The following is a 16,058-nucleotide window of genomic DNA, read 5'->3' as shown; positions in this document are numbered from 1 at the left end:
TGCTTTAGAGGAGAGAACTATCCATGCTTAAAGATAGTGAATATCTGTGAAAAGGGCATGAGACGTTACTATGAATAAATATGTAGTAAATAAATCCAAGTCTTGCACACTAGTCTGGCTGCCGCATAGAAGGTAAGGTTTGGGGAAAGGAGGCAACATGCAGGGAGATAAAACAGACAGAAACATGGGTGCATGCTGTTTTCTCTTATCTAAAGGTCATCAATTTTACAGCGAACGGAGTAAGGAGTGGGGTAAGGAAGGAAGGGGTTAAAATGATTGGGGGGGAGGGGGACAAAAGAAACAAATCTTTGGGGCTCTACAAACCTTTGCGACTCCTAAAGAATGTACAGTTCTTTTTTAGTCAAATTGTGTGGCTCTTAAAAGAGCCTTTGGATTTTTCAGGTCGGGAATCTTCCAGGGACATCTACTTGGAGCTGGTGTACTTGGTGACGGCCTTGGTGCCCTCGGACACGGCGTGCTTGGCCAGCTCCCCGGGCAGCAGCAGGCGCACGGCCGTCTGGATCTCCCGGGACGTGATGGTGGAGCGCTTGTTGTAATGCGCCAGGCGGGACGCCTCGCCGGCGATGCGCTCGAAGATGTCGTTGACGAAGGAGTTCATGATGCCCATGGCCTTGGACGAGATGCCGGTGTCGGGGTGGACCTGCTTCAGCACCTTGTACACGTAGATGGAGTAGCTCTCCTTGCGGTTTCTCTTGCGCTTCTTGCCATCCTTTTTCTGTGCCTTGGTTACGGCTTTCTTAGAGCCCTTTTTCGGGGCGGGAGCGGACTTGGCTGGCTCAGGCATCTTGGAAGTAAACACAGGAGGAATGAATGCGGGATTTCTTTTGCAGGGCCCTTAGTACTTATACAGGGCGTATGCAAATAGAGGTATCTTCAAGGCCCCTTTCTGATTGGAGAATTTTTTGTAAGGTTATCATGACTAAGCTTTGTCCAATGTAAATGACAGATTCCAATCCTGTTTTCCTATTGGTTATATCAGTACATGTCGCACCCAATGATATAGTGAATTTCCGCACTCCCTGAAACCGTGAGAATGCCCTAAAGGTGGCTTCGCATTATGGATTTTTTTCTGCTAAACTGTACTGCTTTCAATTTGTGCTTTTCGCGGGGCCAAGGAAAGGTGGGACAAAAACCTCCAGTTATGGTTGTTTAGAGGTGCATGCGTAGTTTGCAAAAGGTCCCCGAGCGTGTCAGGGTCGGGAAGCCGTGATGCTGGAGCCGTTGGACTTGCGTGGCCTGGGAGATGGCTGGTAGTAATTCCACCATATAACCGCAGGCTGTTTTCCTCGACTAGGAGAGTTCAACAAGCTGCAGGGCGTTGGCTGTCGCCCAGAGCGGCTTCCTGCCGTTTTGCCACCGCACAAGCGTCTATTTTCACTAGAAACCATAAAGCTCTTTTGAGAGCCAGCCACCTCCTCCCCAGAATTGTTTTCGAGAGAAAAAAGTTGGCAATACTTTGAGCATCTGCTTTATTCCTTAAATTTTACTTCATCTAAACCAAATCATTGTCAACTCCGCCCCTCAATAACATTTATCTCAAAAGAATCCAGTGACGTAGAATTCAGTAGTTTTCAGTGAAGACCTAGGACTTTTTCTTACACTATCTCCCATTTTTGAGACCCCCAAATAGCAGAATTGCCTTTATAGTTAAGCATACCAAAGTACCTAGTCTGTCTCCAGTCTAGGAAAATCAATGACTTCTTTAAAACAGATGGGGAGAAGATTTTATTTTCACTTAGACTTTTACCCAAAAGTAGCTGTCTCCTGTCTTTCTAAGATTGAAGCTAACCATAGCTTTTGTAGGGATCACTATCAACAGGGATTACCCTACCCAAGGGCTGTTTCAACAGTGTTCAGCTGCAAGAAAGGCTATCCACAGGTCTCCTATCAGTCTCCAAAATGTTGGAAAAGACTAGGGAGAGTTTATTCTCAGGTTCTCTTCTGGGGTCCCAGAGCCCACTTTCACTCAAATGTGACTTTGTATACACTCTAACAATAACCCATGCTTGTTTTTGTGTTTGTCCTTCATTCTCCAAGAGGACCATGACATCAACATGATGACATGATTTGCAGTGGACTTTTGATTTAAGTGAGGGAGGGCTGTGCAAGGTCACCAACCACACTTTCTTCTCCTGAGCCATCCAGGTCCAGTGCCATGATATTCATCAGGATGACTGGAGATGGCCCAGGATGCAATATGAGACCCTGGCCTGGCCCTTTCAGGCCAAGATCTTATCACAATCTTACTTTGAGTGAGATACACCTATTCAGTCAATAGACTTCTTTAAGTTGGGGCACCTAGGTGGTGCAGTAGATAGAGCACCAGCTAGAATACCAGTACAGGAGTCAGGAGGACCTGAGTTCAAATCTCACCTCAGACACTTGATATTCACTAACTGTATGACCTTGGGCAAGTCACTTAATCCCAGTTGCCTCATCCTGGGTCATCTCCAGTCATCCTGATGAATATCTGGTCACTGGATTCAGATGGCTCTGGAGGAGAAGTGAGGCTGGTGACCTGCACAGCCCTCCCTCACTCAAAACAAAATCAAGTGCAAGTTGTGTCATTATTTCTCTGATGGCATGGTCTTCTTTAGCAACAAAGGATGAACACACATACATACACACACACACACACACACACACACACACACACACACACACACACACACACACACACACACTTCTTTAAGTTACTCAAGGAATGGCCCCTTTAATACAAAAAAAAAAAATCAAACTGGGAGGGGAAGACCCTCAGGGTTCCAGGGTAAAAGAGAAACAATTACAATTTAGTTATTACAGTAACTCAGGCCCACAGCTTACAGAAAGAGAATCTCTGGTTGTTTTGTCGGGAGAAAGAAGGAGCCAAGGAACATGAGGTTAAGCGTAAACCCTTAGACCCAGTTGAGTTATTGACTTTAAAATGAGGAAGTCTTCCCATTTAGATATAGTTTACACACCCAGTCCTTGTTTTCTACAATTCCTAAGATAAGTCTTGGGAAGTAGGGGCAGCTGTTGGGATGCTATAACCTAAGAGGCATTTTCTTTTCATACTATAATGGATCTTACTTCAGTTACACAGTGGCATTTGCTATAACTGAGCACTTAACAAATATCTCTTGAATGAATTACCACATTTTCTGTTGCCACTACTCCCTTTCTTCATGTTTTGGTAGGATTTTTAGTATTTTGAAACCCTTGCCCAAATTAATGGTTACATATCACATCCATTGTCAGCAGGGTTTGATCACCAGCCTGAATTAATTTTTTAAAGAATTGACTGAGTTGATCTCCTTGCTGTCCAAGGGACTCTCAAAAGTCTTCTCTAGCACCACTCTTCAAAAGCATCGATCCTGCAGAGCCAGGGTTTCTTTATAGTCCAACTCTTACAGTCATGCATTGCTAATGGAAAAACCACAACTATGACTGTCTTGACCTTTGTCAGCAAGGTGATTTCTCTGCTTTTTAGTATACTTTCCAGATCTGCCAGAGTTTTCCTTCCAAGGAACAAGTACCTTTTAATTTTATAGTTGCAGTTGATGAGGTTAATGGGTGAAGGGGACCCCAAAATACCGACGGTCCGGGTTGTGCTCGAATGAATTCCACTCAAGCCTTCTTAAAGCCAAAGAAAACAAAGTTTATTAAGGATTTGCCTAATTGGGTTGCCTCTTAAGGAGCCTAAGCTTTTGTAACGCTTGTATTCACAAGCGGGCCAGACACAATCCCAGCTAGACAGAGTCTGAGCTGGATTGCATCTGAGCACCTTCATGGAGGCAAGGTGGGACTTAAATACAGAAAAGAGTATAGGAGGGGTCTGGGGGGGGGTGGTCTGGTAGTCCAGGGTGATGGGAGGAGGGGTTTAGGAAGGGTCTTGAGAAGTCCAAGGAGGGTCAAAGACTGGAAACACCTGGAGGCTATCAGGAGATAGACAATGGAGGGTTTGGGTGGGAAGCAGGTAGGGCAATCAAAGGATAACAGACAATGATCACAGATCTGTGTATGAAAGGCCAGATTCTGTGAGGAGATACAGGAAGAGATCAATTTTAGTATGAAAGGTCAGATTCTGTGAGGAGAAACAGGGAGCACAATTTGAGTATGAAAAGCCAGGTTAAGTGAGGAAATTCCAGGGGAGCTCAGGGAAGTTCCTAGAGTCTGAACCTCATCACAGTCACTATCTGCTGTGACCTTTGAGCCCAAGAATAGAAAATCTGACACTGATTTCATTTCTTCTCCCTCTATATGCTACCAAGTGCTGGAACCACTTGCCAAGTTCTTAGTTTTTCTTTTTTTCGATTTTAAGGTTTCAAGCCAGCTTTTACACTCTTCCTTTTCACCCTCATCCAGAGACTTCTTAATTCCTCTTCACTTTCTGCTATCAGAGTGGTATCATCTTGCATATCTGAGATTGTTGATATTTCTCCTGGCAACCTTAATTCTGTTTTTTTATTCATCCAGCATGGCTTTTTGCATGATATACATACATACATACATACATACATACATACATATATATATGTGTGTGTGTGTGTGTGTGTGTGTGTGCATATAAGTTAAATAAATGTCACCCTATACAGACTTGTATTCTTTTTCCAATCTTAAGCCAATCACTTGTTTCATGTTGGGTTCTAAACAGGGATTACAACCCTGAGAATTTGTGGTCCCCATTATGGTTGGTTTATTATTGTCCAGATAGAGCTGCCTTGTGAAAACAATTATGTACATGGTCTCGTTTTCCAGGCTTAAACAAATATTGGGTGCCACTGGGTGGCAAAATTAGACAAACAAAAGATCTGCCTATTTTTCTGCATTCTATCTGAATAGCTCATTCCATAAACCCTAAAGTTATATCTACTTATTTTGAGATTTTTTTCTATGTTCATTGAAATCCTGAATGTCATACAAGCAGACAGGGACAAGGAGAACCAAGGAGAACTGTCATCTAAGCCTAAGAAGGAAAGGAGGTTATGGATAGAGCCCAAATTACAGGAAGATCAAAATAAACGAGGGGTGAGAAATTTGGATGAGTTCATAAGGCAGATGGTTTTGAATGATCTTTCTGTGCCTACCCCTAATTCAAGGTAGAGAAAGTGGAGCTGTAGCGGACAGAGCACTGACCCTAAGTCAGAAGATCTGATTTTATATTCTAGATCCAATGTTGAGTTAATTGCTTCGTTTTTCTCATTTTCTTTCATTGGCAAAGAAAGCAAGTTTCCTCAAGAGTGCTATGAGAAAATCACTTGGTAGACATTCTAAAATGTGAATCGCTATTATTTTTCGCCTTAGTTACCAGTTTCTTGGAGTCAATTTTTGACGCTGGACCCGATTTGAGGAAGGAAATAATATGAAGTTTCTCAGAACAGTACTCCAAAAACACCAAAAAAGAAAGGCTGGAGTCAGGTGACAGCAGTTTGAAGACTTTTATGTAAATTAAGGTTTAGTTTATCTAATCTCTGATTGGGTCGAATCATCGTAAGGGGGAAGAGCGTCTGTAATTAAGCAGATTCTTGACCTACTTTCTGATTGGCTACATCAGTGAAAGCTGTTTTTAACCAATCCGAAAGCCTACTTTATCCTACCACAAAATGGTATAATAGGTTCTGCTGCCTGACGTTAGGTAGTTGGCTTTTCCATTTTGGTTGAAGCTTGCTGTCGTCGCCATGTCTGGAAGAGGAAAGCAGGGAGGCAAAGCTCGCGCTAAAGCCAAGACCCGATCATCCCGGGCTGGCCTTCAGTTTCCTGTGGGTCGTGTTCATCGTCTTCTACGCAAAGGCAACTATGCCGAGCGAGTTGGGGCTGGTGCTCCGGTCTATCTGGCCGCTGTGCTTGAGTACCTGACTGCCGAGATCTTGGAGCTGGCTGGTAACGCAGCCAGAGACAACAAGAAGACTCGCATCATTCCTCGTCATCTTCAGCTGGCCATCCGCAACGATGAGGAACTTAACAAGCTGCTAGGCAAGGTTACCATCGCCCAGGGCGGCGTCCTGCCCAACATCCAGGCCGTGCTGCTGCCCAAGAAGACCGAGAGCCATCATAAAGCTAAGGGCAAATAAGAATGTCTTTAGCCGGGCTGTAGAGTATACTCTTCTCGCCCTCCTCCACTAAACCAAAGGCTCTTTTCAGAGCCACGCATCTATTCAAAACAAGAGCTGATAGCATACATCTTTATTTGATATCCAAATTAACTTTAAAATGTCCAAGTGTTTAAACATTCCTAGGGCCTCCAAGTTAAACGCATTCTGAATACATTATTAGTAATAAGTATAGATACACTTTTACTCGTCTTTAAGTCATTGTCAAGACCCAGTGTATTTAAAATATTAAAATTCTTAAAAAAGCCACCCTATCCTAGTGGGTACACACAACCCAGGATTCCCTAACACAACTCGCCTCAAGTAAATGGCTTTATAGTTATGAAATAATTCGGGGGCGGCGGGGAGTGGGGGGAGATGCTTAATGCTGGAATGATAAGATTTAAAGAAGCTAAGTAGTCTTAAATTAATCTGTAATCTGCCTATATGGGGCATGGGGATGAATTTGAGAAAGTGTGTATGTGTGTGGGGGAGGGGAAATGAAAAGGCGCGGGAGAAAGGTCCGAATTGACCAATCCCGTGTTAGCGCGGTCTTTTTTCAAAATTCCAACCCAACAAAACATTCTCGCCGAGTTGACGGTAGTAATTTTGGAGCACACATAACACAATAAAAAATAAATATACATTTAAGACAAAGCTGTCCGCTCCGTGAATAACGAGGTCAGAATCGGGAAGAAGTTAGCAGGCTAGGCTAAAGGAACACTACAAAATTGAGGAAGGAGGCGGGGCGTGATGGACAGTCACCCAATCAAATGACCCAGAATACATGAACTGGAATTATCAACCAATGCTGAATCACTGCTCAGGATTTGTGTGTTGCTCAGTCCAATCAGAACTAGCTTTACTCTATAAATAGGGTGACTGTCGCCACCATTTCCATTTTCTGCTTTCTCCTTGGTTGCGATGGCTCGTACGAAGCAGACCGCGCGTAAGTCCACCGGCGGCAAGGCGCCCCGTAAGCAGCTCGCTACGAAGGCTGCCCGCAAGAGCGCGCCGGCTACCGGCGGCGTGAAGAAGCCTCACCGCTACCGGCCCGGCACCGTGGCGCTGCGCGAGATCCGGCGCTACCAGAAGTCCACCGAGCTGCTGATCCGCAAGCTGCCCTTCCAGCGGCTGGTGCGCGAGATCGCGCAGGACTTCAAGACCGATCTGCGCTTCCAGAGCTCGGCCGTCATGGCCTTGCAGGAGGCCAGCGAAGCCTACCTGGTCGGGCTGTTTGAGGACACGAATCTCTGCGCCATCCACGCCAAGCGCGTGACCATCATGCCCAAGGACATCCAGCTGGCTCGCCGCATCCGCGGGGAGAGGGCTTAATTTGTCATCTACATCCTAAATACCCCCAAAGGCTCTTTTCAGAGCCACCCACATTTTCACTATAAGTAGTTGTGACCTATGGAGCAGGTAATGATGCTTTTTTTTAAAAAATGGAATTGAAATTAAGTGCCAGCAAGGGGTTAAGTGAAGTTGCATTTACCCGGTTTAATTTAACTTACACGGTTTAAAATACCAACTTTTTCTGGCACTCTAGAGTTCTTTGGGAGATTATATATACAAAGAGAAAAGGAGAATAAATACAACTAGCATGGGGAGAGAGGGAAACAAAACAGCTGTGTATGAGTGTTTTATGTTGTGAATGGGGGGGAGGGGAAGCACGTAGTTCACTCAGACTGGGTGGTCTAATGAAAATTCTGAGAGACCTGACTCTTTAAAAGTTGTATTACTCTGGGTAAGTCACAACCTCTGTCTTGGTTTTCTCAACTAATATGTTTCTACTCTTGTGTGTAGGTGTATTCCCATATATCTTATAATTCTGTGTTGTAAATGGAAGTTCTCCATCTCCTGAAGAGACTTTTTTTGTGATGGAGACAAAGAATTTATAGGGAGTTATTTTTCGTAGCCTGCTACTTTGCTGCAGTTAATTGTTTCAGTTAAATTTTAGTTGAATCTCTAGGGTTCTCTAAGCAGACCATCACATATATCATGTGCAAGAAACAACAATTTTACTTCTTTCCTTATACTTGTTCCCTCAATTACTTTTATTCGTCATTGCTAAATATAGCATATCTGGCATTATTAAATAATAGTGGTGATAAGGGACATTCTTTCTTGTTTGACCCTCAATCTATTGTAAAGACCTCTCATTGTTTCTCAGTTATACAGAATTCTAGCTCTTGGTTTTATATAAATACTATTTACCATATTAAGGAAATCACCTTTATGCCTGTGTTTTTTTTTTTTAAAGGTTTAGACATGTCATATTCATCTGAGAAATAGTTCAATCTCTCATCACCTCTCACATAAACTACTGCAGTGGCCTTCTAATCTGGTCTCCCTGCCCTAAGTCTGTCCTTATTCCAATCCATCCTCCTTTTAGATGACAAGGTTGGGGCATCTGGGTGGTGCAGTGGATAGAACATCAGTGCAGGAGTCAGGAGGACCTGAGTTCAAATTTCACCTCAGACACTTGACCCTCACTAACTGTGTGACTTTGGGCAAGTCACTCAACTCCAATTGCTTCATCCTGGGTTATCTCCAGTCATCCTGATGAGTATCTGGTCACTGGATTCAGATGGCTCTGGAGAAGTGATGCTAGTGACCTGCACAGCCCTCCCTCACTCAAAACAAAGTTAAGTGCAAGTCATGTCATCATTTCTCTGATGGTATGGTCTTCTTCTGCAATGAAGGCCGAGCATGCAAGGTACTTGGTGATTTAAAAAAAAAAAAAAATCTGATAATGTCAGTCCTTGGTTCAATGAACTCCAGTGGTTCTCTATTCCAGGGTCAGATATACAGTATTGTTTTATATTTAAAGCTCTTCAGAACTTAGCCCCTTCCTACCTTTCTAATTAGTATTCATTTACTTACTTTCCTCCTTACACTTTTTGTTCCAATATCATTGCCCTACTTGCAATTTCTCCAATATCATGCTCCTTCTCCATATACTCTCCTCCATACCTTTAAACTGACTGTCCCCTATGCCTGAAATACACTTCTTTCTTATCTCTCACTCATAGTTTCCATGGATTCCTTTAAAATTCAGCTCAATTTCTACCTTCTGTAGGAGGTCATTTCCAGTCTTTCCAATTGCTAGTAATTTTCCTGCAAAATAGATTCTATTTCAGTTATTCATTTTAACTGTGTGAATCTTTCTGTTTCAAGTATTTACTGTAAAAAAAAATTGCTGGATTCTATTTTCTAATATATTCAGTTGTCACCACTCATTTAAGGGTGAGTTCTTTCCTTTTATATTCTTGGTTATGGTTGTTAATTGCATTTTCTCTCCATTATATCCTACTATTCTTTTCCTTCTCTTTGCCTGCCTTTTAAAAAAAATTTTACAAAGAAGAATGTGGTAAAAAAAAGAAATGTGATCAATACTAATGATCTACAATTAGAACTTGCCTTCCACTGACCCTCCACAAGATTTGAATCGCTAGATCTTCCTTTTTCTTTCATTTGGGTCCTTGTGGCTATTTTCTTCCTGACTCTAACCTGCCTCTTAAACTCATCTCTCCTGTTGACAAACAGGAAACTTTATTCATGTCTTAGAATAATATGCTTAGAAAAACCTTAGATTCTTTCACAAAATCATATATTTAAATAGTAAAGACAGAATTTGGACTCTGCCTTCTATTGCATGTTCTACTATAATGGACTTATTCTTTTAATCTATCTTCCCACCTGCCTTTTCCCTACATTAAGCTTTTTTCTTTTGAATTACCCCTCCTAACTGCCAAAATCAATGCCCTTTTCTACCTCTTGTCTTCATTTTCCTTTAACTATCTAAATCATTAAGCATTGTTGATAACCCTTCTTTCTTAAAACTGTCTCCTCCATGATTTCCATTACACCACACTGTTCTGATTCTTAAGATTTTTTATGATTACCTCAGCTCTTAATGACTTAATTCTTCCTTCTCTCTAAATATTAATATACCCCAAGACTCAGTTTCTAACTACTCATGCTTCAACATTGTTCATTAGGATTAACTTATTTAATAAGAGCTCACATCTACATAAAATTTTAAATTTTGGAAAGTACTTATCTTATAATAATCCTGTGATAAAGGCAACATTTAGGATGGGAATGGGGCATTTGGATTTATTTAATTCTTGTAGTGAACTCCTGTAAAAGTAAGCACCCCAGCATACACAGGAGGGCCTTCTATCACAGGTTCTTTGATCTGCTTTTCTAAAAGGAAAGGCAACTTTTTGAGGGGTCAACAATCATTTTAATCAAGCACATGTGTCATTTATTTAGTTCAGGGGAAAAAGTCAGCACCCTGAACTTCAGAGAAAATACAGAGAAATAAAGATCAACAGACAGTGATTCCAGCTGCCTGACACTAAGCAATACATACATCATAGATCAAAAGAGAGATAACTGTCTGACCATAATAATATGTAGTTACCAGAGAGAGAAGTACCAACATTTGGGTTTTCAAAGCTGGGGAGGGGTGGCTGGGTTGGGGGGCTGCTTAGCAGCTTCCCAAAGTCTCATCTGGCACACAAACCTTCTTCCAAAAACTAAGTCCCAAAGTAAAACCTAACCTCAAGGTTACTTACTGTTTTTCAGAGCCAGAGGACATCACCACCCTTGAGAACCAGTGCCTCATTAACAAAAGGTATGGGCCTTTCTACAAATCTTCCCTAATCAAAATCTTTCTAAAAATCTTCAAAATAATCTTCCTAAATAAAAAAAAACAAAACAAAACAAAATTGGGCAGCTAGGTGGTGTAGTGGATAGAGCACCAGTGCAGGAATCAGGAGGACCTGAGTTCAAATCTCACCTCAGACACTTGATATTCACTAACTGTATGACCTTGGGCAAGTCACTCAACTCCAATTGCCTCATCCTGGGTCATCTCCAGTCATCCTGATGAATATCTGGTCACTGGATTCAGATGGCTCTGGAGGAGAAGTGAGGCTGGTGACCTGCACAGCCCTCCCTCACTCAAAACAAAGTCAAGTGCAAGTCATGTCATTATTTCTCTGATGGCATGGTCTTCTTTGGCAATAAAGGACAATCATGCACCCTAATCAAACTCCCTTTAATGGGTGGGGAAGATCTTTAATGACATTAAAATAATTAACAATACAAATACATTTCTAGTTAAAGACTTAATTAATTCAAAGGTAAGATTCAATCAGAGGTACTTTATTATACTAAAACAAAAACAGCAAAGATTCTACTTTGCTTGCCATTACATTTCTTGATGTGAAAATAACCTCCATTGAGATGCTGATTAATAGCATTTGTGATTTATAATCTTAGATGTGTGGCAACTAAAGCCCCCTTGGCCTTCTCCCTGCCTTTGGATTATATAACTGCAGTGCTATTTTCCCTAAGCCTTTAGAAAGACCTTAAGCCACTATGTTGTTTATCTATCTATCTATCTATCTATCTATCTATCTATCTATCTATCTATCTATCTATCTATCTACCTGTCTGTGTCTGTCTGTCTATCTATCTAATAAATTCACATAAATCAGCTTTCCTCTTTGTTATCAGTAAAACCCAACAGGAAGAACTAGATATTAGATTCCAAATAACTACAGAAGCTATAAAATATCTGGGATTGTGCCTACTAAGATACATGCAGAAACTATATGAATATAAGTATAAAATGCTCTTTATAGAAATAAAGACAGAGATCAATAATTGGGAAAACATTGATTGCTCATGGGTAGGTTGAACCCTATCCATTACCAATCTACAGTAATTTAGATATTCAATACTGTATATATCAAACCACCAAGGGAAGATTTTAATGCTAGGAAAAAAATTAAACTCATGTGGAGGGGCAAATATATATCAAAATGAGTAATAATGAAAAAAGTAGGGAAGGAATAATGGAGAAAAGGGGGGTTTGTCATAACATCTCAAATTGTACTTCAAAGTAGAAATAAATATAATGATCTGTAACTAATTTTTAAAAAATGATCAATGAAATAGATTAGAAACACAACATATAGAGGTAAACAGAATAGCAAGGTCTTTCATAAGTCTCAAGTTCCTAAAACTATAGTGCCTGGGCCCTAAGCACGGAGTTAAAAACTTGGAACTGTGACTGTGTTCCATAGGAACTGAACTAAACTTCCCCGGAGATTGAGGTAGTGTAAGGGAGAAGGAGGGCTCTGTCTCCCAAGTGTTGGGGAATAAGTTTGTGTATTTATTCTTATGCCTTTTCTAGAAAATATTTCGTTGTAAAAGCTAATTTCATTGTTAGTAACTAATAGAACTGGGTGCGGGGGATCACCCTGCATTTGGAAGAACATCATAAGTGGGGGCTGGAGCAATTTAATGAAAACCTAGACCTTTCCAAATCCTGTTAAAAGTACCAGAGAACCTTGGTGGGGAGGGATGAAATATAAGATACCTGGCTTTCAGGCTGTGGGGGCCAAGTTAGTGCTACATAAGGACACAATTCAAATGTATAAAGCTAAGAACCATCCCCCTATAGATGAAAATAGATCAAAAGGATGTGGACAGGCAATTTTCACAGGAATAAATACAAACTATCAATAACCATATAGCCACTCACTTCATGTCAGAGAAAAGTTTAACTTAAAATGGAAGGAGAAAGGAAGGAGACATTTTTCAGGCACTGTCAATGTGAGAATGTGTTTATGATGCATGTTTATAATGAATGTTTAATTTGTGTGTGTGTGTGTGTATGAGTATATTTTCATATTCAATGAGAGGGACAGATTATAAATAAATGAATTAATTTATTAAAAAATTTGCTGAAGAGGAAGAAGGGTTGATGATGGCACCAGAAATTTAGTTCACATAAAAAAGACTGGAGAGAAACAAAACCAACCCTAGGCTCTTTCCCTCCTTCTCAAAGTCTTTTTGGTTTTCTTTCTCTTTGATAGATTTTGAGTGAGGATGACTGCTTGTTGTAAAGTAGAACTCCTCCACTCAGCCACTTTGTCCCTGAGTCCATGATGCCTCTTTTTCTATTGTGTTTCTTCTTTTCTAATCTTAGGTGAATATGTATGCTGAGATAGAAGAACAGTTGGAACCAGACAACTCATCAAAGCTCTCCAAGATTCCACTGAAAACTGGGGTCCCAGAGCCTCTAGCAGCAGCAACTGAGTCTAGTGAAGAACTTGCCCTGATGGGAAAGGAAAGGATTAGTTATCAACTGTGGTACAACCAGAAGTGAACTTGGTGATCACTCTAAGAAGGGAGAGAAGGATTCCTAGAGTCAGGAAGCAATCATCAGTCATATATCTTCCCTATATATGTGCCTTCAAGTTTGAACTCATTCTGCTCAGGGGCAGAATATGTATAGAGGGGAGAATATTCTCTTAGCTTAAGGGATTTGATTTATATTGTTTCCTTACTATACCTTCTCAGTGTATTTCCCTTTATAAGAACTAACTGATGACAACTAGTTGATTGGTATTGGAGAGATGTTAGCTGATTACTTGATATTGGGAAACATACCAGATAGACTCTTGTGAGCATTAGATACCTGTACGTACTCCTTAGGGTTAGCTCTAGAAATCTGAGGGGAGAAACCCTCTGAGGACTCAATCTGCCAATGTGAATGGATGTTGGGAGAGTGATCACAGAGGAGGTACTATATATAGATTTTGTACCCTTCTCCTATTGCATGGCTTCTTGTTGTCCCAGAGTGAATTCTCCTTCCCTCTGTGGAAATTTCTGGGATTCATAGGTTTCCAGGGAGATAAAAAGGCAATGCAGCAGCACTGACTCTAGAGGGTTACCCTACAGTGCTGAGAAGTAAAGTGCATTGTTTATGGTCCCACAGCTAATTAATTTTATGTACTAAGTTTTGGACAGTAGGTCTCCTAACTCCAGGTACAGCACTCTTTTGACTAAGCCAACTTTCTTTTTCTTTAGTATTGTACTTAATTGTCTGTATTACTTCCTTAACATGTTTGCTATTTATCTTTTAATATCCTGTTTTCTGAACCAGATTTTTGTGCCATTTGAAGTTAGCTTTTTTTTTTATGCCTTGTTGAATTCCCCAGGCTTAGCATGGAGAAGGTATTCAGTTTGTTATTATTTCCATTCAGTGTTATTATATGCATAACTGTCTGTTCTGGAAACGAGCAAAATCTTCATAGTGACATTAAATCTCATGTTGAAGTGTACTGTCCTCAGTTAAGAATATTAGAATTCTGTGTGTGGAGAACCTTGTTATGGCTTCTGTGACTGGGTTTGCTTGAAAAAGAAAACACCGTTCTTGTCCTTAAGTCTTTTCACAATCTAGTTTAGAAGACAGGATGTGTGTACCCCAAAGCCCAAGGGGCCCTGTTCCAACAAAAGGTTCCAACTCTGGGTTCCCACAAATATAGATTCATCATAGGGGAGCCAGACTCCAAAGGGAGGGTGGTCAGGTTTCTAGTTCTTTTCTTTCCTATTATGTTCCCATTACAGAATAAATCTCCATGGAAATCTCTAAAATGAAGCTGAGGTATGGCTCACAAAATGTAAAAGTAAAATATTGGGATTCGTATTTAAAGATGATTAAAGTTTAAAAAATGGGGTAGGCTGGACTAAAGTTTGTAAGGCTTCTATATTATGCCAACACTTGTTGAAAAAAACAAAAAACCTTATTTGAAAATGCTAGCATACATTATAGAATATCAGAGGATATTAACTTTGTATATATAAAAGTGACTACTACCCTGACCTCCACTACTTAACGGCCAGGTCTGTTACATTTCACTCCTCTCCAGAGTTCTTTGGTACCTTTAAGGGGGTTGTAGTGTGGCTGGTCTTTTTGCCATTGACTCAAGCTTCCACTGATTGTTTTCTCCTAATTTTGTGATCCCTTGTTCTCCAGTTCAATTTAACCACTTAACAGTAAGATCAGCTTTTACAGAGGAATATTTATTTCAAAGAGATAGCAAGAATAAACATGCAAACATCCCACTTCCCCTAAAGGGGGAGAGGGGAACATAACCCTTTACCAGCTTAGTCTCTAGGGAGAAAGATTAGGTTCCCAGAATAAATCCCAAACAGCATGGTCCCACCCAGTTCCAAGTTCATAGGCTCTCTTGGTCCCTTGGTATCATTACTTCTAAGTGCTTCCCTGCTGGGCTGGCAGCAACATTTAAAGAGGAATCCTGATTCCAAGATAGCCAAGGCTTGAGCAGACCAAAACCCCAAGTCCAAATCTCAGGACCACAGTCAGTTTAGTTCATGGCTCCCTTTTTGTGGGTGAACAAGGCCTCTAACTCAATGGAGTAGGTAAGAAAAAGAGATATTTCTCCAATCTGATAAAGATATAGTTTCTTTTGGCACCAATGTGGTAGGGTACCATACAATGACTTCAACTAGAAGCAAGTCCTTTTCTTCTCCTATGTAGAGTCTTAGATGATCTGAGCATTTTTACATTCTTCCCTCTTGTTTGAAATATTTACCATCCCTAGAAAATAAGCAGAAGTGTTTTCTGAACACAATAATAGACCTCAATTCAAAATAGTCCTTTGGAGTCTCTGGGGAAACAGAATCAATATCTTTTCACTTCCCTTCCCCAGCTGTATACAGGAAAGAGTCTCAAATCAGTCAAAGTTGCATATACAATTTCACATGTATAGGTAAATGTGAAAATCACAATTATCCTCAGATACAAAATTTTGCCAATTCAAAAATAAAGGAGAGAGAGAAAACTATGCAAAGTTTACCAAATATTTCTACTTGCTTAGATTTAGCAGGTACTATGCAAGGCCTTCGTAAAAAAAAAAAAAAGGCAAAGGCAAAGAAAACTGGCTCCTATCTTGGGTAAAAACCTTGTCCATATTGCTTTATAAACTACATGGAGTTCTTTCCACAGAGATTTGGAACTTGGAGTCAACTGGGCATCACCTGTTTCTAATATGAGAAAATTGTCCATGATTCCTTCAGTGCATTAAGGTCATCCAAATGGGATCTGGATATTCCTTTCTACTTAGGACACACAAGAAT

At 40.7% G+C, this 16,058-nt stretch overlaps 3 protein-coding genes across 3 annotated transcripts; 2 read left to right on the top strand and 1 right to left on the bottom strand.

Annotated features, from left to right (window-relative positions):
- Nucleotides 1–394: 394 nt before the first annotated feature.
- On the bottom strand, nucleotides 395–839 carry LOC140525552 (histone H2B type 2-E-like). Its single transcript, XM_072641051.1, has one exon. The coding sequence runs from the start codon at nucleotides 803–805 to the stop codon at nucleotides 425–427; it is 381 nt and encodes a 126-aa protein (XP_072497152.1). The 5' UTR covers nucleotides 806–839; the 3' UTR covers nucleotides 395–424.
- A 4,793-nt stretch (nucleotides 840–5,632) lies between these two features.
- On the top strand, nucleotides 5,633–6,150 carry LOC140525543 (histone H2A type 1). The gene has a single exon (XM_072641043.1). It carries the CDS (start codon nucleotides 5,679–5,681, stop codon nucleotides 6,069–6,071), a length of 393 nt encoding a protein of 130 aa, XP_072497144.1. The 5' UTR covers nucleotides 5,633–5,678; the 3' UTR covers nucleotides 6,072–6,150.
- Nucleotides 6,151–6,988: 838 nt separating this feature from the next.
- LOC140525535 (histone H3) lies at nucleotides 6,989–7,444 on the top strand. The gene has a single exon (XM_072641032.1). It carries the CDS (start codon nucleotides 7,014–7,016, stop codon nucleotides 7,422–7,424), a length of 411 nt encoding a protein of 136 aa, XP_072497133.1. The 5' UTR covers nucleotides 6,989–7,013; the 3' UTR covers nucleotides 7,425–7,444.
- Nucleotides 7,445–16,058: the final 8,614 nt, after the last annotated feature.

Source organism: Notamacropus eugenii, chromosome 2 (assembly GCF_028372415.1).
Source record: "Notamacropus eugenii isolate mMacEug1 chromosome 2, mMacEug1.pri_v2, whole genome shotgun sequence".
Lineage (NCBI taxonomy): Eukaryota > Metazoa > Chordata > Mammalia > Diprotodontia > Macropodidae > Notamacropus > Notamacropus eugenii.
The sequence above is the reverse complement of the archived record's forward strand: the minus strand, read 5'-3'. Positions and strand labels throughout refer to the sequence as shown.